The 22,263-nt window shown below is 37.2% G+C and overlaps 1 protein-coding gene across 2 annotated transcripts in view; it reads left to right on the plus strand.

Moving 5' to 3' along the window:
• The window catches only part of LOC149244545 (uncharacterized), a 317,274-nt gene that overhangs the window by 184,453 nt on the left and 110,558 nt on the right, over positions 1-22,263 (plus strand). For both annotated transcript variants that reach the window (XM_089374885.1, XM_089374884.1), the window contains exons 5-8: positions 8,892-8,954; positions 9,082-9,174; positions 10,365-10,526; positions 20,122-20,225. In XM_089374885.1, coding sequence (XP_089231011.1) covers positions 8,892-8,954; positions 9,082-9,174; positions 10,365-10,526; positions 20,122-20,225 — 422 coding nt within the window. The remainder of the gene's footprint in view (positions 1-8,891; positions 8,955-9,081; positions 9,175-10,364; positions 10,527-20,121; positions 20,226-22,263) is intronic.

A 22,263-nucleotide genomic window follows, 5' to 3' on the forward strand; every position in this document is an offset into this window, starting at 1 on the left:
TAGCCATGAAAATTGGTGGAGAGGCTAAAGCACATGAGATCTCCAATACCCAGAAATGGTTTGAGTAGATTCTAAACAGTTTGGGAGATATTAAAATAATTAATCTTTTTAATGGAGTCCCTAAGTCTAAACTTTGGGAAAATAAAATATTAATGTGAATTAATATAAAACTGTGGTAGAAGGGTCCAAAAGTCATGGATCAAGCTAGAGTTAATCTTAGCAATCGATTAGGGACTTATTCTCGGCCGTTGAATTGTCAACAAGAAAAGTATAAGAGGAAACTTGAGGGTCACTTGGAGAACACACCGAGTTGATCAAGATTTCGATTTTCTGGGGCAGGGTTCACTGAGGAAGTCGAAAGAGTGATCAGAGTTGCAGCCGAGGGGCAGTGAATAAAGAAGCAGAGAGGCAGATATAGTACCGGGAGGATCAACGCAGAAGCCGGGAGAGGGGGATGTGGAGGCAGCGAGAGGTTCACGCAGAGCCAGCAGGGCTCACACAGAGGCACTGAGGAGCTGCGCAGTGCCTTAGAGAGCCAACGTGGGTGACGCAGAGGCTCTAAGGGCTGATGCAATGCCTCCAGAGGCTGATGCTGGGCCAGAAAGGGCTGACGCAATCCCTAGATGCTGACGCTGAGGTTTTCGTGGGGCAGATTGGAGCTGGGAGCTGTGAAAGTGTTTATTCGGGGTTTCAGCTGGAACATCTGTTTCTGACTCAGAGGTACTACTGCTGAGATTATTCTCTGTTGGGTGAGCCGGTTTTGGCACCCAGATTGTATTCTGAAACTGCTTAATAATTAAAACCCTCAGATAGCTACACTGGTTTTCCCACATTGGTTTTTTTCGGGGACATTGGTCCAAAAACAACGGTGTCACTTGTGTGCTTGTTTTGTTTCCTTCAGTTGATGATCTGTAATGTGTTGAGCATGTACTTGTATTTATATTCAGTATTTACATGGTAAATAACTTGTTAATTAATCATAACAAGTAGGCAGAAATAAATCAAAAAAGTACATGAAGGGTTTCTAATAGTTAGACTTAGAAATTCCAACAATAGTAATACCTCTCTTCGGAAGCAGATATTCAGCAAGTTTTCCCCATGAAAACCCTTCCAACGCTTGTCTACGACTCTTTGTCAGCCCATCTGGCCTCTGCTAGCTCCGGAACCGCCTGCGTCAGCCCTCTTCTCCTCTGCGTTGTCTCTTTGGCCTTATGCGTCACCCACGCAGGCCGTGCTAGCTTCTGCGCAGTCTTTCTGGCCCTCTGCGTAGCTCCTGCTAACTCTCTGTAGCCGCCTCAATCACTGCGTTCGCCCTTTGACACTATCTTTGCCTCTTTGCTATGCACTCACTGCCCCTCGCTGTAACTCAGATCACTTGTTCAAACTTTCTCAGCAAACTTCGCTTCAGAAAATCGAATTGACTGATCAATCTTGCTGTACCTCCAACTGACCCTCAAACCTCCTCTTATACTTTTTTTTTGTTGAGTCTTCAACGACCGAGATTAAATCTCTAATCAACGGCTAAGATTAGATTTGGTTTGATCCATGTCATTTAGAACATTCTCACCCAATTTTATATTAATACCCATTAATATTTTAATTTTCCTAAGTTTAGACTTAGGAACTCCATTAAAAATATTAATTATTTTAATATCTCTCTAATCGGGTGGAATTTCCCCAAACCATTTCTGGGTCTTGGAGATCTCATGTGCTTTAGCCTCTCCACCAATTTTCATGGCTAGAGAACATCTGTTACTACCCCAAATCAACATTGGGCAAACAGTTCGGTGTATAGGAAAAGTAGCTCTAGGTACTGCTTCAACTTCAGATTAGGGATGGTTTCTTGGGGCAGTGGAAAGCATAATTCAGTAGCGTTGAGCTTTACAGAAGTAGAGTATATGGCAACTAGCACAACTACGTGCGAAGCAATGGATTTGGAAGCTGCTAGTGAGCTTGTTCAGGCAGAGAATGGAAGCAACCAGTGTCTGGTGTGATAATTAGAGTTGCATCAAGCTCTTTGAAAATCCAGTGTTTCATGACAGCCAAAACACATAGATATTCAATGTCATTTCATCAGACATTATGTGCAGTGTGGAGCAATCTAGCTACAACATGTTCCCACAGAAGTGCAGGTTGTCGTATACTCACGAAAGCTCTAGGGAGAGCCAAGTTCGTCTATTTTAGATAACAAATGGGTATAGCGGAGAACCCTTTTCAGTAGCAGGGTCTGGAGATTTGGATTTTAGTTGCAGTAGTTGTAGCAACAACCACTTGAGATTAGATGTAGTGTAGTAATATTGTTGGCAGCAGTACCATTGTACGATGAAGTGTCAGGAGTAGCACAAATGTATTTTTTTCTCAAAGTTGCGCAGTAGTTGGTGGACAATGACAGTTTGTCATAATTGTCAGACATCTACAACATGAATGGAGGATGTCATGGGTCAGTTGGAGACTAGCTTCCTCGCATGTGTCATCTTCTAGCCCTCATTGTTGGAGCATCGACTTGATCTTGAGGCATTTGGAGATCCATGAGAGCCATTTGGAGCCCACAGAGATCAAATTGTTGTTTGGCGATGTTTTGCACCATTTGGAGGGCATCCCCCTCTTGGTTATTGATTTTTAGGCCTGTTGTCGCGCAGATGACACGACAACGCTCAGACCGGGGGCTGTCACTCTGATCCCCGATCCCTCCGTTTAAGCCTGTCTCCCGCGGCTAAGGGGGGTAGTCCCTGTGAGATGATGAGACCAACTGTCGACCAGTTGGTTGGGAGACACGAGATACGATATAAAAAGCACTAAAATGATTTGATTAATTGAGCAGACCAGTGCCTTAAGAGATTATTGTTAAAATGATTACTTGTTAGATATAGAAAAATAAACCGTGAACAGCAATCATTTGTCATCAAAAGGTATCAGCGAAATCACATAACCAAACGATATCCAGCGACTGAGAATTTTGAAAAATGATAAATGCTTTAAACCACCACATGAATCCTAGACCATTAACTAGATATCATATTCGCATCTCGACTTGAAAAATTCAAATCTTAAGATATAACATGAAAAAAAACTGAAACTGGCAAAAATGATTTTCCAAATTTTTTATGTGATAAAATGAAACCTAAAAACCGTAAACCCTGATAAAAACTGCATAAAGCAAAAAAAATTTGAAACCCTAGATCAGAGAAAATTGAAACCCTAAGACAACTGATTAATTTACAGATTTGGCCCCTTAACAGCCAGATTCAACAATAAGAACGAAAATATTTTAACGAAACGAAAATTTCAGATTTGTCACTGTGGAGAACTTCAGAAAATTTCTCATGCAAATCAAATAAATAAACCGAATGATAGACCCAGGATCAAATCCAACTGGGCTCAGCAAAAAATGCTTGTGGGAGTTGGCTGGTTCAGCCGAGAACTCCCCCGAACGCCCACAAAATTCCTTCAGAAAATGTTTTCTGCACAGCTCAAAACAACCGTCAACAAAGAGGGCAAAAATGCTGTTAGATCTCAAACAGTAATGGAGATACCTGCCATTACTTCAGAAACCCTAACAGCACCCAAACCCCAGCAAGTGAACAAGATACCTGTGCTCACAATACTCTATAAGAAGCTAATATTAATGGCTGAAAATAACATATGCAAAAAATGAAATGATCTCACAGCATTCCAAGAGAGTAACACCAGCAAGATATGGACCCCAAAGTCTTTCTTTATTAACCAGAAACAGATTTACAAGAGAGCTTCTTCAGTATCTGACTCACAGATCGAAATGAATCTGAAATGACCACCTAAGACCCTATATAAAGGAAATGATCCCAACGGCTAGTTCGAATGATCCATGTAGAAATGATCTCGACCGTTGATGAGGATCAAGACATCTCTTGATCTCATCCGTCGATTTATTCACTTAAATTTTTTAATTTTTTATTATTTATTATTTTATTTTATTTTTTAAATTTTTAAATTTTTTATTATTTTTTATTTATTTCACTTTTTAAATTTTTAAAATTTTTATTATTTATTATTTTATTTCATTTCTTAAATTTTTATTATTTTTTATTTATTTCATTTTTAAAATTTTTAAATTTTTTATTTATTTATTATTAAATTTCTTAATTTTTTATTATTTTTTATTTATTTCACTTTTTAAATTTTTAAATTTTTTATTATTTATTATTTTATTTCATTTTTTAAATTTTTAAATTTTTAAATTATTTTTATTATTTTTTATTTATTTCATTTTTTAAATTTTAAATTTTTTTATTATTTATTATTATTATTATTATTATTTTTAAAATTTTAAAATTATTTATTATTTTATTATTATTTTTTAAATTTTTAAATTTTTTATTTATTTTATTATTTTATTTCATTTTTTAAATGGATCATCGAACTAAGCCTTTGGAAACATCACCTAGGACCTAGGACTTAGGACTCACGAGGGGATTTAAAACATTTTCAACCCTCAAGACACATTTCATGATGACTTTTTACAATTTACATCTCAAGGGGACAAACCCACTTAATACAGATCCTCACAAAACACCCAGTTCTGCGACACAACTATAATCTAGCAGATCAACACACTAGGATTCTCCTAAAGTTCTAATGACAAAATCCATCCCGGCTTTGGGGTCAGGTTTGAAGGAAAACTCTGTCGATCCATGGATCAGTGAGACGAAAAACCTTCCGGGACGTAGATTACCACTAGAAAATTAGGTCCACCTAGGCAATACACATACACGACTCATGTCTGCTAAGATTATTTACAAATTCATACATGCAGACTGGGTTTACAATCAAAATGATCAAGCTGCTGATGACTGCAGGATGGCACGGAAACGCTGATCAGGTGCTGCCCCTTTTTGCAAAGAAAAGGGGGGTGTACTGCATGGGTAGTTGACCAGTAGAGGTCAACAAGGCCTTCACTCTCATTTTTGTTACATGAGGCCTCAATGTTACCCTTCTAGGCCTCCACGTTAGCCTAGCATGGCCCTAAGGAGGCTCATTCGACTTGTTTATTGAGCTATCCTGGTTGACTTGTAACCATGGGTGGTTTACTTAGCATTTTAGGCATACGAGGGGCTTTTACTTTCATTTTTGAACTCATATGTCATGTATAAATAGAGGAGTCCTAACCTTACTCTGATAATCACACTTTGGATCTTGGATCTCTCTTAAAAGGAATTCGGGTGTACAATAGAGGACGAAATTTGGATGTTTGGGATGAATTATGATATATGGATTATTTCTCTAGCATTCTTGGAGCTTCTATTTGGCAATTTGTGGATGGATATACTCTTTTTTGTCATGTTAGGGCTCTGTGATGCTATAATTTGTTTTTATGAATGTCTAATGCATGGAATACGTTTTCATGGTGAAATAACGTGCCCTAATTAATGCGAATTATTGGAAACATTAAAACTATTGGAAATTATTGCATGTGTTACTCATTGGACAAAGAATGAATGAGTGTTCCTAGAGGATTAATTGTATTTTCATCCTTGAAACTCCACAACAAGTGCCATTGAAGTATAAAATTCTAGAATTCGTTTTGTTGTCGCGTCCATCTAGGGTAGTGAAATTACTTCTAGGTCTCCTTGAAGAGCGAATTAGCCATTTCATGGTTTATCTTGACTCCATTTGTCCCAATAGGTAGGCACTGGGTCTAGGATCCTTTGTGATCACATTCAACACGAAAAATCATTCTTCCCTTACCTCTTTCTCTGTCTTTTTCTCGTCCCTTTAAGGCTAAGGGAGCCTCTCTAGGGCTTGGTGTGAAATTCTCTAGAGGAGTGTGTTTTGGATTCCGATCGGATAGACCTCTTCTACAATGTCTCCTCTAGGCATCTGCAAGTTTTAAACAAATTTCAACAGTGGATTCTCGAGAAAACTGATGCCCCAACTATCACACCAAGTGGGAACTCTTGAAGCTGACCTTCAACTTAGGGATTTCTTGAGGGTTTTTACTTTAGTAGAATATCAATCAAAACCTTTTCTTCGACTATCTTGACCTTGAATGAACTCTTATATCTTCAAATACCTCAACCCTGGGTCTTGTATAGTATTTCTTTCAAGGGTTTTTTTGTGGAAAGTCTTACTAGCTTCCCCCAAAGCTCAGACTTTAATTAAATCTTTCCATGGAATGAGCCATTTTTGCCTCACTTTAAACCTTATTATAGACACATTAGTCACAAGTGACGAATACTGGGAGTCCACCCGTCAGTGAAAATCCGAGAATAGAAGGGGATATAGGCTGTGGTGGCCGTGGGCCTTCGTCCCAAATTGTTGTTGTGCCCTCTAACTGTAGCCTATCTAGTAGGTCTGCTAGTTTGTGCAGCAACAAGTCCCATTGAACTATTTTTGTGGTCATTAGTTGAACATTAATAAATTTACTTTACTTACTAAATTTACATACATTGTGCCTGTTGGAAACACTGAGTGCAGGGGGGGATGAATCCGTGTTCCTTTCATTTGTTAATTAGCCACTTAAGATTTTTCTTTGATTAGAAACACAATGTACCAGAAGACAGAAATAATAAAAAAATAATTTTATTAGTAAAGAAAGTGAGGACTCCAATCCTCTTACACCCAACCTGTTCAACAAAATCTTGAATTTCTGCAAGGCTCCAACCTTGAATGAGGATTCCAATCCTCAAATATCAATCCAGGCTCCAACTTGATCTCTCACAAGGCTCCAACCTTTTATGAGGACTCTGATCCTCAAATACAAGTCCAGGCTCCAACCTGGTCTCTCACAAGGCTCCAACCTTGTATGAGGACTCCAATCCTCAAATATAAATCCAGGCTCCAAGTCAACTCCAAATATGGTCTCAAGATCTGCTTGACATATGTTCTTCAAGATATTTCTAAATTGATCAGATCAAGCTCCAGAAATAGTTGCCCAGAAGACTGAATTGTTAACAATCAAATTGTTAATATATTTCCTGCAGCCACCTAGCACATAAACAGATCTTCCACCCTGCTGGTCTCTACTATATATAGCCTGTCTTTAATCACTGCAGATTTTACTATAGACATATACCATCAGCCTTTAAACATAATTCATCGCCAATCTTCAGATATATGCCATGTCACAAGTCATCTTCAAAGTTCAAACAGCTCTGTTGCAAGATAGGTTCAATCTATACTCCATAATGAAACTTAGCATATCTCAATCATGTCAAAGCAAAACGACTTTCAAGAACTGGCCAATCTCATGACATTACAAACTGTAACAACACTGTAGCTTCACAACAGACCAATCCAACCATGTTGTGACTGGATCAAGTATAACCAAAGCTCAACTACTACAAAACTGTATCAGCTTACTTGAGTACGAACTTTCTGGTAGTAGAATAAGCCATGCCACATGAGACGTCCCAAGAACTATTCTCGAATTCTTTCGGTTATCTGCCACATGCAGGCATTCTCACCTTGGTCTAATTCTGCAGACGTGCTACTATGTGAGGTCCTCTTGCTCTATTCCTGCTTGCTTTCTAAAGCAAGAATCATCAGAACTCTGTATTGAAACTCCAGGATAATTGATATGTGACGGAATTCATTTACTGATGTCTCTTGGCTTGCACAGAGCTCACAAACTTGCTCAGACAGATATTCCTTATCTGCCTCCTTATCTTTTTCTTAGTTTGCAGGCCTTTGACCTTAGAGTTTTCTCGCTTTGTGTCGCAGGGAAGTTTTTCATCTCCGAATACTACTTCAGAACCCCCAAAAATTGTCCACCATTTATGCTCCACGGCTGGGATATATATATGTGATTTGGAGGGGCCCTTAACTGGGGCTGACTTGAGCGAAATGGTGTTTGTAATAAAGCCAACCTGTGCATCAGTTTTTAGCGTTGATTAAATTTATTTTAGGGTACACCACAGGACCAGAAATCAACATCTAATGAAGACAACATCCTCATTCTATGAATAGGTGCCTTCAGCTATAAGATGAGAACAGCCATAACACTTCGTTTGTCAACTATTAAACTGATTAATCTGGGATGATTTCTATACATATTGCCTTCCATAGCAGTGATCCTCCAGGCATACTAGTGACAGACAGTTGAGTTAAAATGTAGTACTAGGTTCCATTCCAGTTTCAGCAATTGCATAATATCTTAATCTCAGATCCTTGCAAACATCAACAGGAAATGCTTTTAGCTTTGTTGAAAGCTTTAATCCCAAACAAAATTGATGATCTTTGTACATGGTTCAAATCAAATTCTGCTAATGCAAGACGTATTACTTTCAAGCTAACTTCCCTGTACAGTTTTCGTGGCTGTCATGAGTTTCAGAATTTACCAGTACTGATCTTCTTTGTTACTGCTATGTATCATCTGCAACAAATAATACTATCCTTCTTTCTAAGGTCTTGTTGACTTTTCATTTCAATAGGGAATATCATAGGCCTGTTCTTGCTTGCCACTTTCTTTTCCACCAAACAACCAATCCAAACATGCTGATCTCTCACTTGCAAGGCTTTGACCATGGCTGGCCCTTGCTTTGCCATCTATGACAACATCTCAAGAGCACCATGACAGGAAGGCGAATACATATTGAGCAACGAATTAAAAAACTAACACTAATCTGTAGATTGGATGCAGGTATAGAACCAGTTGTCAAAAGTTAAAGGAGTACAGTGTTCAGTTAGGACTCAGGAGACCCACTTGAATATTTCAGAAGTATTAATCATAACATATGTTTTACCAGAAGAAAGCTAAGTCGTATTGAGATTAATATTTGTTTCTCTGTTGTACAGAATCTCTTTCTGATAATGCTTATTGGATAACTCATGAAGAATGCAATCAACATCAAGACATGGATGGTTATTGTCACCTTTTGTCCAATATCCTCATTAGTTGTCCTCTGTGATGGCAGGGTATGAAGTTGCTGCCAACAGGACGGAAAAGCACAATATATGTTGTTTTGTATGGATCAATTGTGAGTACCCATCAAAGGTTGAAACCTTTCATTCCCAGTTATTTTCCAGGTGTTTTTATGTGTCCATTTGTTTAATTTTAATTCCATTTAAAGCTAAACTTGACTCTATTTTGCAATGTTATTTCAGGTTGGGCTTGGGTCAGTAATTCTACGTTACGTATCAGGATTGGTTCATTCCATGCTTCAAGAATTAGGCTTTGGCGAGGAAATGTTTAATCCTGTAAGTAATTTTTATGGCATCTTTTTAGATTAATTATTTTGAGTGCTATATTATTGTAGAATAAAGGTTTGATTTTAAATTGGGATGGGATGTTCATCTTCTCCCGATAAGATGTTGCTGGTCATAATGCCTCGATATTATGAAATTTAAGGATTTGAAATGATTTAGTTCATGGCATTAGTGTAGTGTGTTACACCTCATATTGTACAAGGTTACAGACTGTTAAACCATGTCCAAAGTACAAGTCATGTGATGACTAGATCAACATGGAAAACCTCATACACGAGTAGCTGTCTACCCCAGTAAATTACCATCCACTAGAAAGATGCTGTGTCACCACCATTCCATCAATATCAACAGGATGCTCTGCAAGGGCTACATACAAATTTGAAAGTGGAGCATGTATACCAAGAGCGACACTATGATGCTAAGATAAATAGAAAGCATCTGATCAAATATATATTAAGATAGTGATCCATCAATCAAAGGCATGCAATAAAGTAAATACCAGATGAGACAACGAACATGACAATCCCAAGAGAGAAGTGAGTCTCCTCGTACCAAAACACCAACTCAGTCAAATGATATTACCATCTCTAAGCATATTGGTGTGAACAAAGGAAAGAAACTCCATGAAGGTGTATATCTCTAATCCATCAAAAGCTCCATAGGCATCATGGCATCATGCTGCAAACCCCATTCATTGTGATGAAAATCATATGTGTAACACATTGCACTACTCTTTCTTTATATATATATATATATATTCTTTGACTTTTCTCATCAAAAATAAAAAATCTGCCAATAGGTAGGAGGTAGAGATTATTGCATCGGGCTGCTGAGTTGTATGATTTTGACACCTATACTCATAGACACATATTTTAACACCAAGCATTTTGATATATTAGTGATGATTTTAATAATTCATATCGATGTATGATTTTAGATTGCAGATAACAAATGATGGGTTGCTGAGTTGTATGATTTTGACACCTATACTCATAGACACATATTTTAACACCAAGCATTTTGATATATTAGTGATGATTTTAATAATTCATATCGATGTATGATTTTAGGTTGCAGATAACAAATGATGTTTCCCTAATGGTCTGTTGTGTTATTCATGTAGTAGTCAAGTTTTCCATGAAGATGTATAAGTTTTTTTTTATGATTTCTTTTGGTTACAGGTAGCGGCGTTTCTTCTGTTATGTGTTATCCTGACAGGAGCATGGTTGGGTTATTGGGGAGTGAGAAAACTAGTTCTTTCGGAAGATGGGAGTGTGGACATAGGTACAGCCCAATTTGTTGCATGGGCAATTCGCATAGTGGCATCTGTTATGATTCTTCAGGTACTTTCTCTGGACAACTTCATACTGAGCTTGCTTATAAGTTTGCATGTCAAACTGTCAATATATTTCATCTATATGCTCTTCTCTTAATGTACTTTCTAAGAAGTGGACTGTTTTACCTTGCCATTTTAGCTGACTTTAATCTTTCCTGTGTTAGGAGGATTAAGATTAGTTCACATCTTATAGTTTAGAGACTAAGCGATTGCATTAAAACTAAAATACATCCAACTAGATTTCCATGCTAAAGTTAGTAAGTTTTTTTTTGTGTTATTTTCACAAAGGTGGGAAAACCTATCAGTTGTTCACTAGCAGCGAGGACTTGCATCACTGGTTGCTATCTATGACTGCAGTTTGACTCATCATTGTTATTCAAAGAAAACCCCACCACTTGAAATAACCCATTGGTGGTTTGTAATGGGGCAAACTTTCACTCTAGTCAAATGCCTTTGGGTCTTGGGGTGTGTTACTGTCCAAATTGTATGTGCGCAATAAAATCCCCAGCGCGCAATGCACAATCCGACAGGATTCTTTTGGAAGGTCAGCCACTATCACATCAACAACCTGTCCTCTCGGTTTAGGCTGGCTCTCCTCTGAACAAAAGGGGGTTTCCCTACTAGGATCACTAAGGCATGTTCAATTAGGCACAAGGTGATGTCAATGGTACCCTGAGTGAAACATATTTTTTGGAGATTTTTAGTGTTTTATTTTTTAAAGAGAAAAAGGAGTGATGGGAATCAGTGCCTGTGAAAATTCGCTTGAAATGTAGCAATTGGGATTAATTCTTCCAACTAATAAAATTATGCAGTGTATTTTGTTATGGCAAAATAATGAATTAATCAAACTGCAATTTCTTCACAATAAAAATACGCTGCGGAAAGTAAAAGCTGGAAATGAGAAATATAGAGCTCACACACACAAAAATATGACAGTTATTGTTAGACAATTGTCCTTGGAAAAACGCAATGTGGGAAAACCGATGCAACAATTGAGGGTTTTATTATTATGCAGGGCCAAAACCTATCCACTTGAGAGGAAAACCCATAAATATCTACTATCTAGTTGTAGAGAATGAGCCGCTAATTTTAGTATTGTATGTGGATGATCTCTTTCTGACAAGATTGTCTAGGCTCATCGGGGACTGCAAGAAGAATCTAGCCATAGAATTCGATATGAAAGATTTGGGACGAGTGCATTATTTCCTAGGGTTGGAAGTTTGGCAACAAAAAGGAGAGATCTTCCTTGGGCAAGGAACATATGCTACAGAAATCTTGAAGAGATTCAGGATGGAGGACTGTAGACCCATGGCTACTCCAATGATCACCAACTGGAAGAATATTGATGCATCAGAAGACAAGGATGTTGATCCCACCTTATACAGGTAGCTCATAGGGTCCTGGTGTATCTTGTCAATACCGGGCCAGACATTTGCTACACTGTCAACACCTTCAGTCAGTGCATGGTGGAACCGAAGAGGGTGCACTGGGCAACAACCAAACATGTTCTCAGGTATTTACAGCGGACAATCGATTATGGACTCTTGTACACCAGGAGTAAGGATATCATATTGAGTGGATTTAAATGCAGATTGGGCAAGAAGTTTAGTGGATCGGAAAAGTACTTCTGGGTATTGTTTCAAGATTGAATCAGGAATGACCTCTTGGTGCAGTAGGAAACATAATTCCGTGGCTCTGAGCTAATCTGAGGTAGAATATATGGCAACGAACACAACTTCGTGTGAGGCCATATGGCTCAAAAAACTGCTTGTGAACCTATTTCGAAGAAAAATGGAGGCGACAAGGATCATGTGCGATAATCAGAGTTGCATCAAGCTGTATGAGAATCTAGTGTTTCATGATTGGTCAAAGCATATTGATATCCGGTGTCACTTTGTCAGAGGCTATGTCCAACGAGGAGCTGTATAGTTGAGCTACACTCCTACAGGAGAACAAGTGGCAGACATCCTCACCAAGGCCCTTGGAAGAACAAAGTTTGGTTATTTCAGGGAAAAGATGGGGATGATAAAAAATCCATTTCAATAGAAGAAATGGGGGTGATGTTGCAGTGCGATAGTAGTTAGCAGTAGCACGGTGCAATGTGGCAGAGGGAGTTGCAGTGTTGGAAGAAAGGACCAACAACAACATGGATGCAGAGCGAGTTGCGTACATATGCAACAGTGGCAGTTACAGGACCATGGGCAGTAGTACAGGATGCAACAGTGTAGGGAATGTTGGGTAGGGAGGCCTAGCATCAGCACAGGGACCGATGCCTGATGATCAGAGTGATACTCAGTGAGGAGTATAAATAGAGCGTAGTCTTCGCTAATAGGGAGTGTTGATTTGGGGTAGTATCGGATGTGCTCTATCCATGAAAATTGGTGGAGAGGCTAAAGCACATGAGATCTCCAAGACCCAGAAATGGTTTGGGCAGATTTTAAATGGTTTGGGAGATATTAGAATAATTAATATTTTTGATGGATTTCCTAAGTCTAAACTTAGGAAAAATAAAATATAAATGGGTATTAATATAAAACGGGGTTAGAAGGGTCAACAAGTCATGGATCAAGCCAAATCTAATCTTAGCGGTTGATTAGAGATTTAATCTCGGCCATTGATGGACCAACGAGAAAATTATAAGAAGAGGCTTGAGGGTCAGTTGGAGGACACATTGAGGGAGACTAGTTAGTTCGATTTCTGGAGCGGTGTTAGTTGAGAAATTCGAACTAGTGGTTTGGAGAGCAGCAGGAGGCAACAAGTACGGAACAGAGAGTTGGGAGTAGTACCAAAAGACTAGCTCAAAGGTTGGAGAGGCAGAAGCATAGGCAGCATCAGACTGTGCAGTCACTGAAGGGCCTGTGTGGGTGACGCAGAGAGGCCCAGTGCTGACACAGAGAGGTAGGGTCTGACGCAAAGTGTCTGGGAGCTACACAGAGGTCAGCCAGGCTAACGCTGAGACTGGGGGAAGTGTTGGAGAATTTCATAATAAAATCCTCCCTTGCTGCACCGGTTTTCCCACATTGGTTTTTTCGGGGACTATTGTCCAAAATATCTGTGTCGATGTGTTGATTATTGTGCATGTGTTTGTTTCTGTATTATGTTGTGATATCTGCAACATAATTTATTTTAATGTTTATTGAAGAAATTTGATAAATAACTTATTGGAAAATAAGTAGAAAAATTAAATCAGCTGTTGCAGTGATAGAATTTTCACAGGAAAAACGTTGCAACAGATGAGGGTTTATTTATTATTCTTCATTAACAATCTCTTTACAAGGAATGATTTTATAGAACACAGAGAAACCTCTGAGAACACACCTTAGATAATTTTCCTCCTCCCTTCAGAGAAATTCTGGCACCTGAGACACCCTCCAGCCTTCACTGCGTCAGCTCTGCGTCATCTCTGCATGAGGACTGTGTCTGTTGCTATGCTGCCTCTCAGTGTTGTCCCTCCAATGATCTGCGTCACCTCCTCCTCAGTCTCTGACTGATATTGATGCCCTCCTCTTCTTTCACCCTCCAACTCTCCCTCTGAAATCGAAATCTTACTCCTTGAGAATCGATTTCCCTCGGGTTATTGAGTATTTCCCTGGTGTGTCTCCAAATGACTCTCAAGTCTTCGTTTATACTTTTCTTGTTGAGATATCAACGACCGTGATCTAATCTCTAATCAATGGCTAAGATTATATTAGACTTGATCCTCGTCTCTTAGAAGGTTCTCACCTATATTTTCATCAATACCCATTAATATTTTAATTTTCCTAAGTTTAGACTTGGGAACCCTATTAAAAATATTAATTATTTTAATAAAAAACAATAGTAGTGGAATTCACCAAACGATTTCTAGGTCTTGGAGATCTTATGTGTTCTAGCCCCTCCACAAAATTTCGAAGCTAGAGCATATCTGATGCTACAAAAAGTCAACATGACCCTTGACTAGGACCCTCCAAGACCAAGTCGAACCTTTCTTGAGCTTTCCTTCCAGCAACTTCAACAATTTCGACCTCCTAGCAGATTCTTCTAAAACTTCAAACTGCCCGAAAAATTCTTCTGCAACTTCGACCTGCCCAACGAATTCTTTTGTCCAACAATTCTTTCGCAACTTCGAACAACAAATTCTACTGCAACTTCGACCTCTCTAGTAGATACACAACTTCGACGTAGCTGTAGCTTCACAACTTCGATGCAGCTTCAGAATTTCGTCTTGCCCAGTAACTGTAGAAATCCTAACACGAGAGAGAGAGAGAGGCCCAAAACTTCGATCTTGTTTTTTTCTTTTTCTTCATTTTCCAACTACTTTCTTGAGGAGATAGAACTTGCTTGAGAGTATGTCCAAATGAGGTCGAGTTCTTTCTTATTATAGGCTTTTGAGGGTTACAAATTGTTAGCTTTAGGCCAACTTGATCTTTGCATCATGACGAGGTCTTGGAGGGTCTTTCGACTCAAATTAATTTTCTTTACAATATGTAACATGACCAAAAGGGTCTTTCATACATGACAATTGTTGTCGCACAGATTGGCACGACAACGCTCAGACCGGGGGCTGTCACTCTGATCCCCGATCCCTCCGTTTAAGCCTGTCTCCTGCGGCTAAGGGGGGTAGTCCCTGTGAGATGATGAGACCAACTGTCGACCAGTTGGTTGGGAGACACGAGACACGATATGATAAGTACTAGATGGATTTGATTAATTAAGCAGACCAGTGCCTTAAGATATTGTGGTTAAAACGATTACTTGTTAGATGATATAGAAACATAAACCGTGAACAACAATCATTTGTCATCAAAGGGTATCAGCTAAATCACATGACCAAAATGATATCCAGCAACTGAGAATTTTGAGAAGATAAATGCTTAAAACCACCACGAGAATCGTAAATCATTAACCAGATATCAATTTCGTATCTCGACTTGAAAATTTTAGATCTCAGCATGAAAGATATAATATGATAAACCACTGAAACTGGCAAAACTAATTTTCCACAAAATTTTAATATTTTTTCAAAATTTTTTTAAATCCTTTTTTAATTTTTTATTTTTCAATATTATAAAAATGAAAATTAAAAATCTAAAAATTTAAAATTTAAAATCTATTCTAAAACTAAATTATATTAAAACTAAACTATATAGAAAATAAAACAAAACCTAAATAAATCTTTTTATATTTTTTATCATAAAATCAAAATCTAAAACAAAATAAAATCGTAACTATAAAAATCTAAGGACTAAACTTTAAAAAAACTATATTAAATCTAAACAAAACTATACGAATTGCTTAAATCTAACCAAATCAAATTAAAATCTAAACTGAAAAAAAAAAAAATCTACGTTGAAAATGAAAACGACATTTTTTATTTTCATATGATAATTTTAAAAAAAAGGAACAAAATAAATCCTAATCTAATCCGTCATAACGTAAGTCAAACAAAAAAAATGCGCTTTCAAATAAATACACAGCATCACAAAACCTTACCTCGGCATATAACAGTCAGATAAAACGACGGGCTGCTGGCGTTTAAAACATTTTTGAACTGCCCACGCAGATACGCACGACGGGGTTATGGACCTGCACATAAACTATAAAACGAAGACGCATTTCCTCACAGGCTGAGAAGAGAGATTACAGATGCAGGGTGATTCAATGGTGTGAGAATGATTTGCGTAACAGGGTTTCCAAGAGCTGATGAATGCCAGAATTCAAAAGTCGTGACCCTAGCTCGGACCAAAAAATTTCTAACACAGGCAAAAGAAAATATGGTGATACGCAGAGCCTCTTAGATGTTCACCAAAGGATTTAATTCAGATACCAGATTGCGGAAATGTGTAATACGACTAAAACAGTAAAAAATTGTTTAGCTGTTACCATGAAATTTCGATACCGTTCATAAGTCGATGGATTACCCTGATGACCACACGCAGAGACTCTCGGTCACTCTCCTATGCTGGACGAAATGACGTGCTGCTGCAGCATAGATGAGATTTACCAGGCAGCAATCACATTTTACGTGAAGTTCCTTCTAGGTTTTTTTTTTTACAGTATGTCCTCCATTGTGTGCAGCCAAGCAAAATGCGTGGATATCTTTTAGATTTTTTTTTTTTTTTTTTTGAGGCCAAATCGAATGCCTGCGGATTGATCTTGAAAAGGGCAACCACAAAGGTCGTTGCTCAGTTTAGATGACAGCAACAGATTGTATTACCCCCGCAGGCAACCCTTTTTGAAAACTGATTTGCAGCTACGCTCTGCTGACATTGATGGAATGCTGGGTACTGATTAAATGTTTTGCTGCTGGGCCTGGATTGGCGTTTATCATTACAGGTGCAGTGGGTGAGAAAAATGACGACAGTCTTGCAAAAACAAAACCCTATACCTGCAAACACAAAAGAAAACAAAACCCTAATGAAAAATTTGTGAAAAGCAGAAATTTAAAACCCTAGATCAAAAAATTTGAAACCCTAGAACAGCTGACTAATGTACAAACTTGGCCCCTTAACAGCCAGATTCAGCAATAAGCACGAAAATATTTTAAAGAACAGAAATTTTAGGTTTTCACTGTGAAGAACTTCAGAAAATCTCTCATGCAAATTAGAAAAATAAACCGAATGATAGACCCAGGATCAAATCCAACTGGGCTCAGCAAAAAATGCTTGCGGGAGTTGGCTGGTTCAGCCGAGAACTTCCCCGAACGCCCACAAAATTCCTTCAGAAAATGCTTTCTGCACAACTCAAAACAACCATCAGTAAAGAGGGCAAAAATGCTGCTAGATCTCAGAGAGTAATGGAGATACCTGCCATTGCTTCAGAAACCCTAACAACACCCAAACCCTAGCAAGTCAACAAGATACCTGTGCTCACAATACTCTTAAAAAAGCTATTATCAATGACTGAAAATAAAATATGCAGAAACTAAAACAATCTCACAACATTTTAAGAGAGTAACACCAGCAAGATATGGACCCCAAAGTCTTCTTTTATTAGCCAGAAACAGATTTACAAGAGAGCTTCTCCAGTATCAGACTCACAGATCTTTTTTTTTTTTGAAAATGACCCCTAGCACCCTACTTAAAGGAAATGACTCCAACGGCTAGTTCGAGTGATCCATGCTGAAATGATCTCGACTGTTTCTGAGGATCAAGACATCTCTTGATCTCATCCGTCGATTTATTATTAAAAAATAATATTTTGCATGCATTCACTTAAAATATTATTATTTTATTATTTAGGGTTTTTGCTCTATTTTTTATTTTTTTTATTATTTTAATTTTTTAGTTTTTTTAATTCTTTTTAATTTTTTATTATTTTATTATTTTATTAAATGGATCATCGAACTAAGCCTTCGGAAACATCACCTAGGACCTAGGACTTAGGACTCATGAGGGGATTTAAAACATTTTTCAACCCTCAAGACACATTACATCATGACTTTTACAATTTACATCTTAAGGACACAAACCCACTTAACATAGACCCTCATAAACCACCCAGTTTCTGCGACACAACTATAATCTAGCAGATTAACACACTAGGATTCTCCTAAAGTTCTAATAACAAAATGCATCTCGGCTTTGGGGTCAGGCTGAAGGAAAACTCTGCCGATCGTAGATCGGTGAGACGAAAAACCTTCCGGGACGTAGATTATCATTAGAAAGTTAGGTCCACCTAGGCAACTTTACATACATGACTCTGATCTGCTAAGATTATTTACATTTCATACGTGCAGACTGGGTTTACAATTAGATTGATCAAGCTGCTGATGACTACTGGATGGCACGGACACGCTGATCAGGTGCTGCCCCTTCTGACAAAGAAAAAGGGGGTGTACTGCATGGGTAGTTGATCGGTAGAGGTCAACAACAATGATTCAATTGACTTGTAAACTCAACGACAAACCCTATAAGCACTCAATGGGTGCTTGACCTAAAAATAAATTTCCCTTGAGCATGAAACTCATACCTCAAGGTTAACAATAATAAATCCATTTTTCTCGTTTCATTAAATACATAAAATCATGATTACATATGTCATTATGAAGACCAAACCTAGTTACATATTTCAACAACTCTCACAATCCAACCATGAGTACAAGTGAGGAAGCTCTCCTCTATTTGTAGAGTGAGATCTACTCCCTTTACAATAAAATGACTTTGTTTGATTTAATTTTTTAGATCTAGTCTAAGAAAACTAAATGTAACTAACTCCTAAAATCAAATAAACTATAGCAACATAAAAATAAAGTGGTCAAGCCACTTGTACAATGATTTGATGAGTAAAACCCTCAAAAAGAGGGGACAATCCACCCAAGAAGAGAACATATGGTCCAAGATGCCAATACCTACCCTCCAAAGGCTCCTTGAATGGTGCAAGTGGGCAACGTTCACTTGAAGATGCCCCAAGAATGGTCCATAGTTGATGTAGATGGTCGATGGTGAATCCTCAAAGCTTAGTGAAGTAACTTCAAGAATGGTTCAGTGCCTTCCCAATTCAAAAAGACACCAATGACCTTAAGAAGATGTGCCGATTCTCCATCAGGGGGGAAACATCATGTTAACAGCTCCAAGATTTAAATATTATAATGACCAAACACCTTCAATTAATGTTCCAAATGAAGGCCCTTCATCTTGCCTTGGATCAAGGCACTCCATGAAGCATGGAAGATGTCTACAAATCAAATTTTGGCTCATAAAATGCCATACAGTTAATCCTTATTCGAACTTAATTGTTCTTCAAGATATCTTGCCCATGCGACATCGACATCATCCAAGGACACTAAGAGACTAACACATCATCCCTACAACCCCTCCAAGTCATCCAAAGTACCCAAAATTTTTGTCACATGTGCTGGAGGTGCAAATTGGCCCTCAATATAAGACACATCAGCTCATAAAGTGACAACTAGAACAGTGCTAAAGGATCTTCTGCATGGCATGCATAGGAGGTGTCCAATTGTCCACAAACAGACCCAAAACTGCCTCGGGAGGTGTGATCAGTGCCTCAAACAACGTGAACTACCTTTGGAAATGTGAAATTAGCAAAAGATCAGAATTCAAGCAGCCTATCAAGTAAGGCTACTATATGTCACCAATCTGACATGTTCATCAGAAAACAAGTGATAATGCAAAAATTTTACTATGGGTACCCCTGCTAAAAAGAATGGTAATAGGGTGTAAACCTGTTTCGTTGTGTGAATGAGCTCTTAGCAAGTCAGAAGCAGTTTTAGGTATTACTCATGTACCAGCAGTTGTTTTATCTTAGATAGTATCTGCAAGAAAGCCGGTGTCCCTTCTGGTCATCACTGAAGCTACCTTCAGTGGGGTCATGTACTTTCTAGTAACATGTAGCCTTAGTACCATAGATGAGACTAGATACTACAGCTGGTTGCAGTTTAGCCTCGTGCCCATGTTGAACTGAAAGTAACAAGTTATAAAATATGCCTTGGATATTATTTATTTGATAAGTGCAGGAATTATTGTAATTTTCAGTTGACTAACATTCTGTTCCCTTGTTTCATTCTGCTGCACAGCTTCTCTGTTTTATGTTAGGGCATGGTTAAGTGGAGTTTGTGTTTATTTTACTGAATAATGACAACAATTAATTATTATTTTCAGAGTTCCCATGATTCATTGTTGGCACTACTGATGCTGATTGTTGGAGTAACTTTTACATCAGCTGCTAGACATATGCGACTTACATTTTGGCATTCCAGACCAGGGTAAGTTTTCCAAAGAAATGTGTAAAATTTTGTTGGCATTTTGAGTGTAGAAATTCCAATGACCTTGTGAATTCATCTGAATTTCATTTTTTCCATTACAGTGTTCAATATCAACAGAAAAAACAGAACCTCCTAAAATGCACAAACTAGCTTTCCTTTTACATATTGTTGTTTCTACCCTTTCGATGGCAAGTATGGTTGCATTCTCTGTTAGGTATTAAATAATCTAATCTGTGTCTTTACATGAACATGTTTGAATATCTTCTGTGCACAATTTTCCTATGTTGTCTCTTATTCATCTGCTTTTATATATTCGAGTAGATGCTCAAAACCTGTTTATATATATATATATATATATATATATATATATATTTATTTATTTATTTATTTTGACTTGTGTATATTTTGTTTTATTTGATTTATTTTTCCATTAATTATTTTTAATTTATTTTATTTTATTGCCATTAGTTATTTTATTTATCAAATGATTTTGTCTCGATTAGGGTCTTCACTCGTTTTTATAATTTTTGACTCCCCTCTTTTAAAGTTTGACTTTGATTATTTATTTATTTATTTTAAAAACTAGCTGTTTAATATAGCAGTTACTTATTAATATTTGTTTTTAATAAATTAATAAACTAATATCACAGTTTAAATATTACTCTTCAAAACTAGTAATATTTGGTTTTAATAAATTAATTTAAATATAATTTTTCAAAAACTAGCCGTTTAATATAGCCGTTACATATTAATATAAATTAATAAACTAATTCATTATTTAAATATTATTTTTCAAAAACTAGCTGTTTAATATAGCCGTTACCTATTAATATATTTAATAAATTAATGAAATAATATCATTATTTAAATATTTTTTCAAAAACTAGCCGTTTAATATAGCCGCTATATATTAATATTTTAATAAATTAATAAACTAATATCATTATTTAAATATTATTTTTCAAGAACTAGTAATATTTGGTTATAATAAATTAATTTAAATATTATTTTTCAAAAACTAGCCGTTTAATATAGCCGTTACCTTTAATATGTTTAATAAATTAATGAAATAATATCATTATTTAAATATTTTTTCAAAAACTAGCCGTTTAATATAGTTTTAATAATATTTGTTTTTAATATATTAATAAATTAATATTATAATTTAAACATTATTGTTCAAATATAGCCGTTACGTGAAATTATGTCTCTACATTGCTCTCTATTTAAGCCTCTTTGCCATGGTCTGCCTCTTCATCTGGTCCTGATGATGAACCACACTTGTTGGTTCGAAATGCGTCACCAAAAAATCCTCTGATGTGATTTCTATCGAAAGACTTTGTTTAATTCATTATGGATCACATAAGCTTGAATATAAAAAAAAATTATTAAAAAAATAAAACATAGTGAAAATTAAAATTTTTATTATTAATAAAATAAAAAACAACAAAACAATCGACTGAACCTTTCCGCAGCCATAATCCATAGTCGTTGGCTATCAGACAGGGCACGCTCTGCCATTTTACCAAAGTCGTTGACCAACAGCCACACAAAAACCGCCGTCACAGATCTCCTGCAGCAACAACCTCTCGATACACCTGATGTCTCAACTGCCAACTGCTTGTTCTGACGCTATAGCCTCCGTCGTAGCTATCTCAACCACCGACCGATTGCCTATTCCAACCACCACATCCTGCCAGCCCGTTCTCTCAGTTTTCATTGCCGCTGCTCCTATCCAACGATATCTCTGCGTATAGTATCACCTAATCTCACCGACAAACAATCCAACAACACCCCGCCACTATCGTCAATCCATTGCACCTTATCCCTCGACTCTTTGTCACCATCCAGTCTCAGCCGTTGACACTATGTTCTGAACATTATCCCGATCGAACGTTGCTGCCACTTCACTGCAATTTGTCCACTTTTTCGACAATGTTTCTATTAGTGATGTGAAAATCGCGATAAAATATTTCAACGATAAAATCGCACGATAATTACAAGGTTTTTATTTTATTTTATTTATTTATTTTTATTT

Source organism: Pinus tabuliformis, chromosome 8 (assembly GCF_031772625.1).
Source record: "Pinus tabuliformis cultivar Carrire ecotype Pingquan chromosome 8, CPIR1, whole genome shotgun sequence".
Classification (NCBI taxonomy): Eukaryota; Viridiplantae; Streptophyta; class Pinopsida; order Pinales; family Pinaceae; genus Pinus; species Pinus tabuliformis.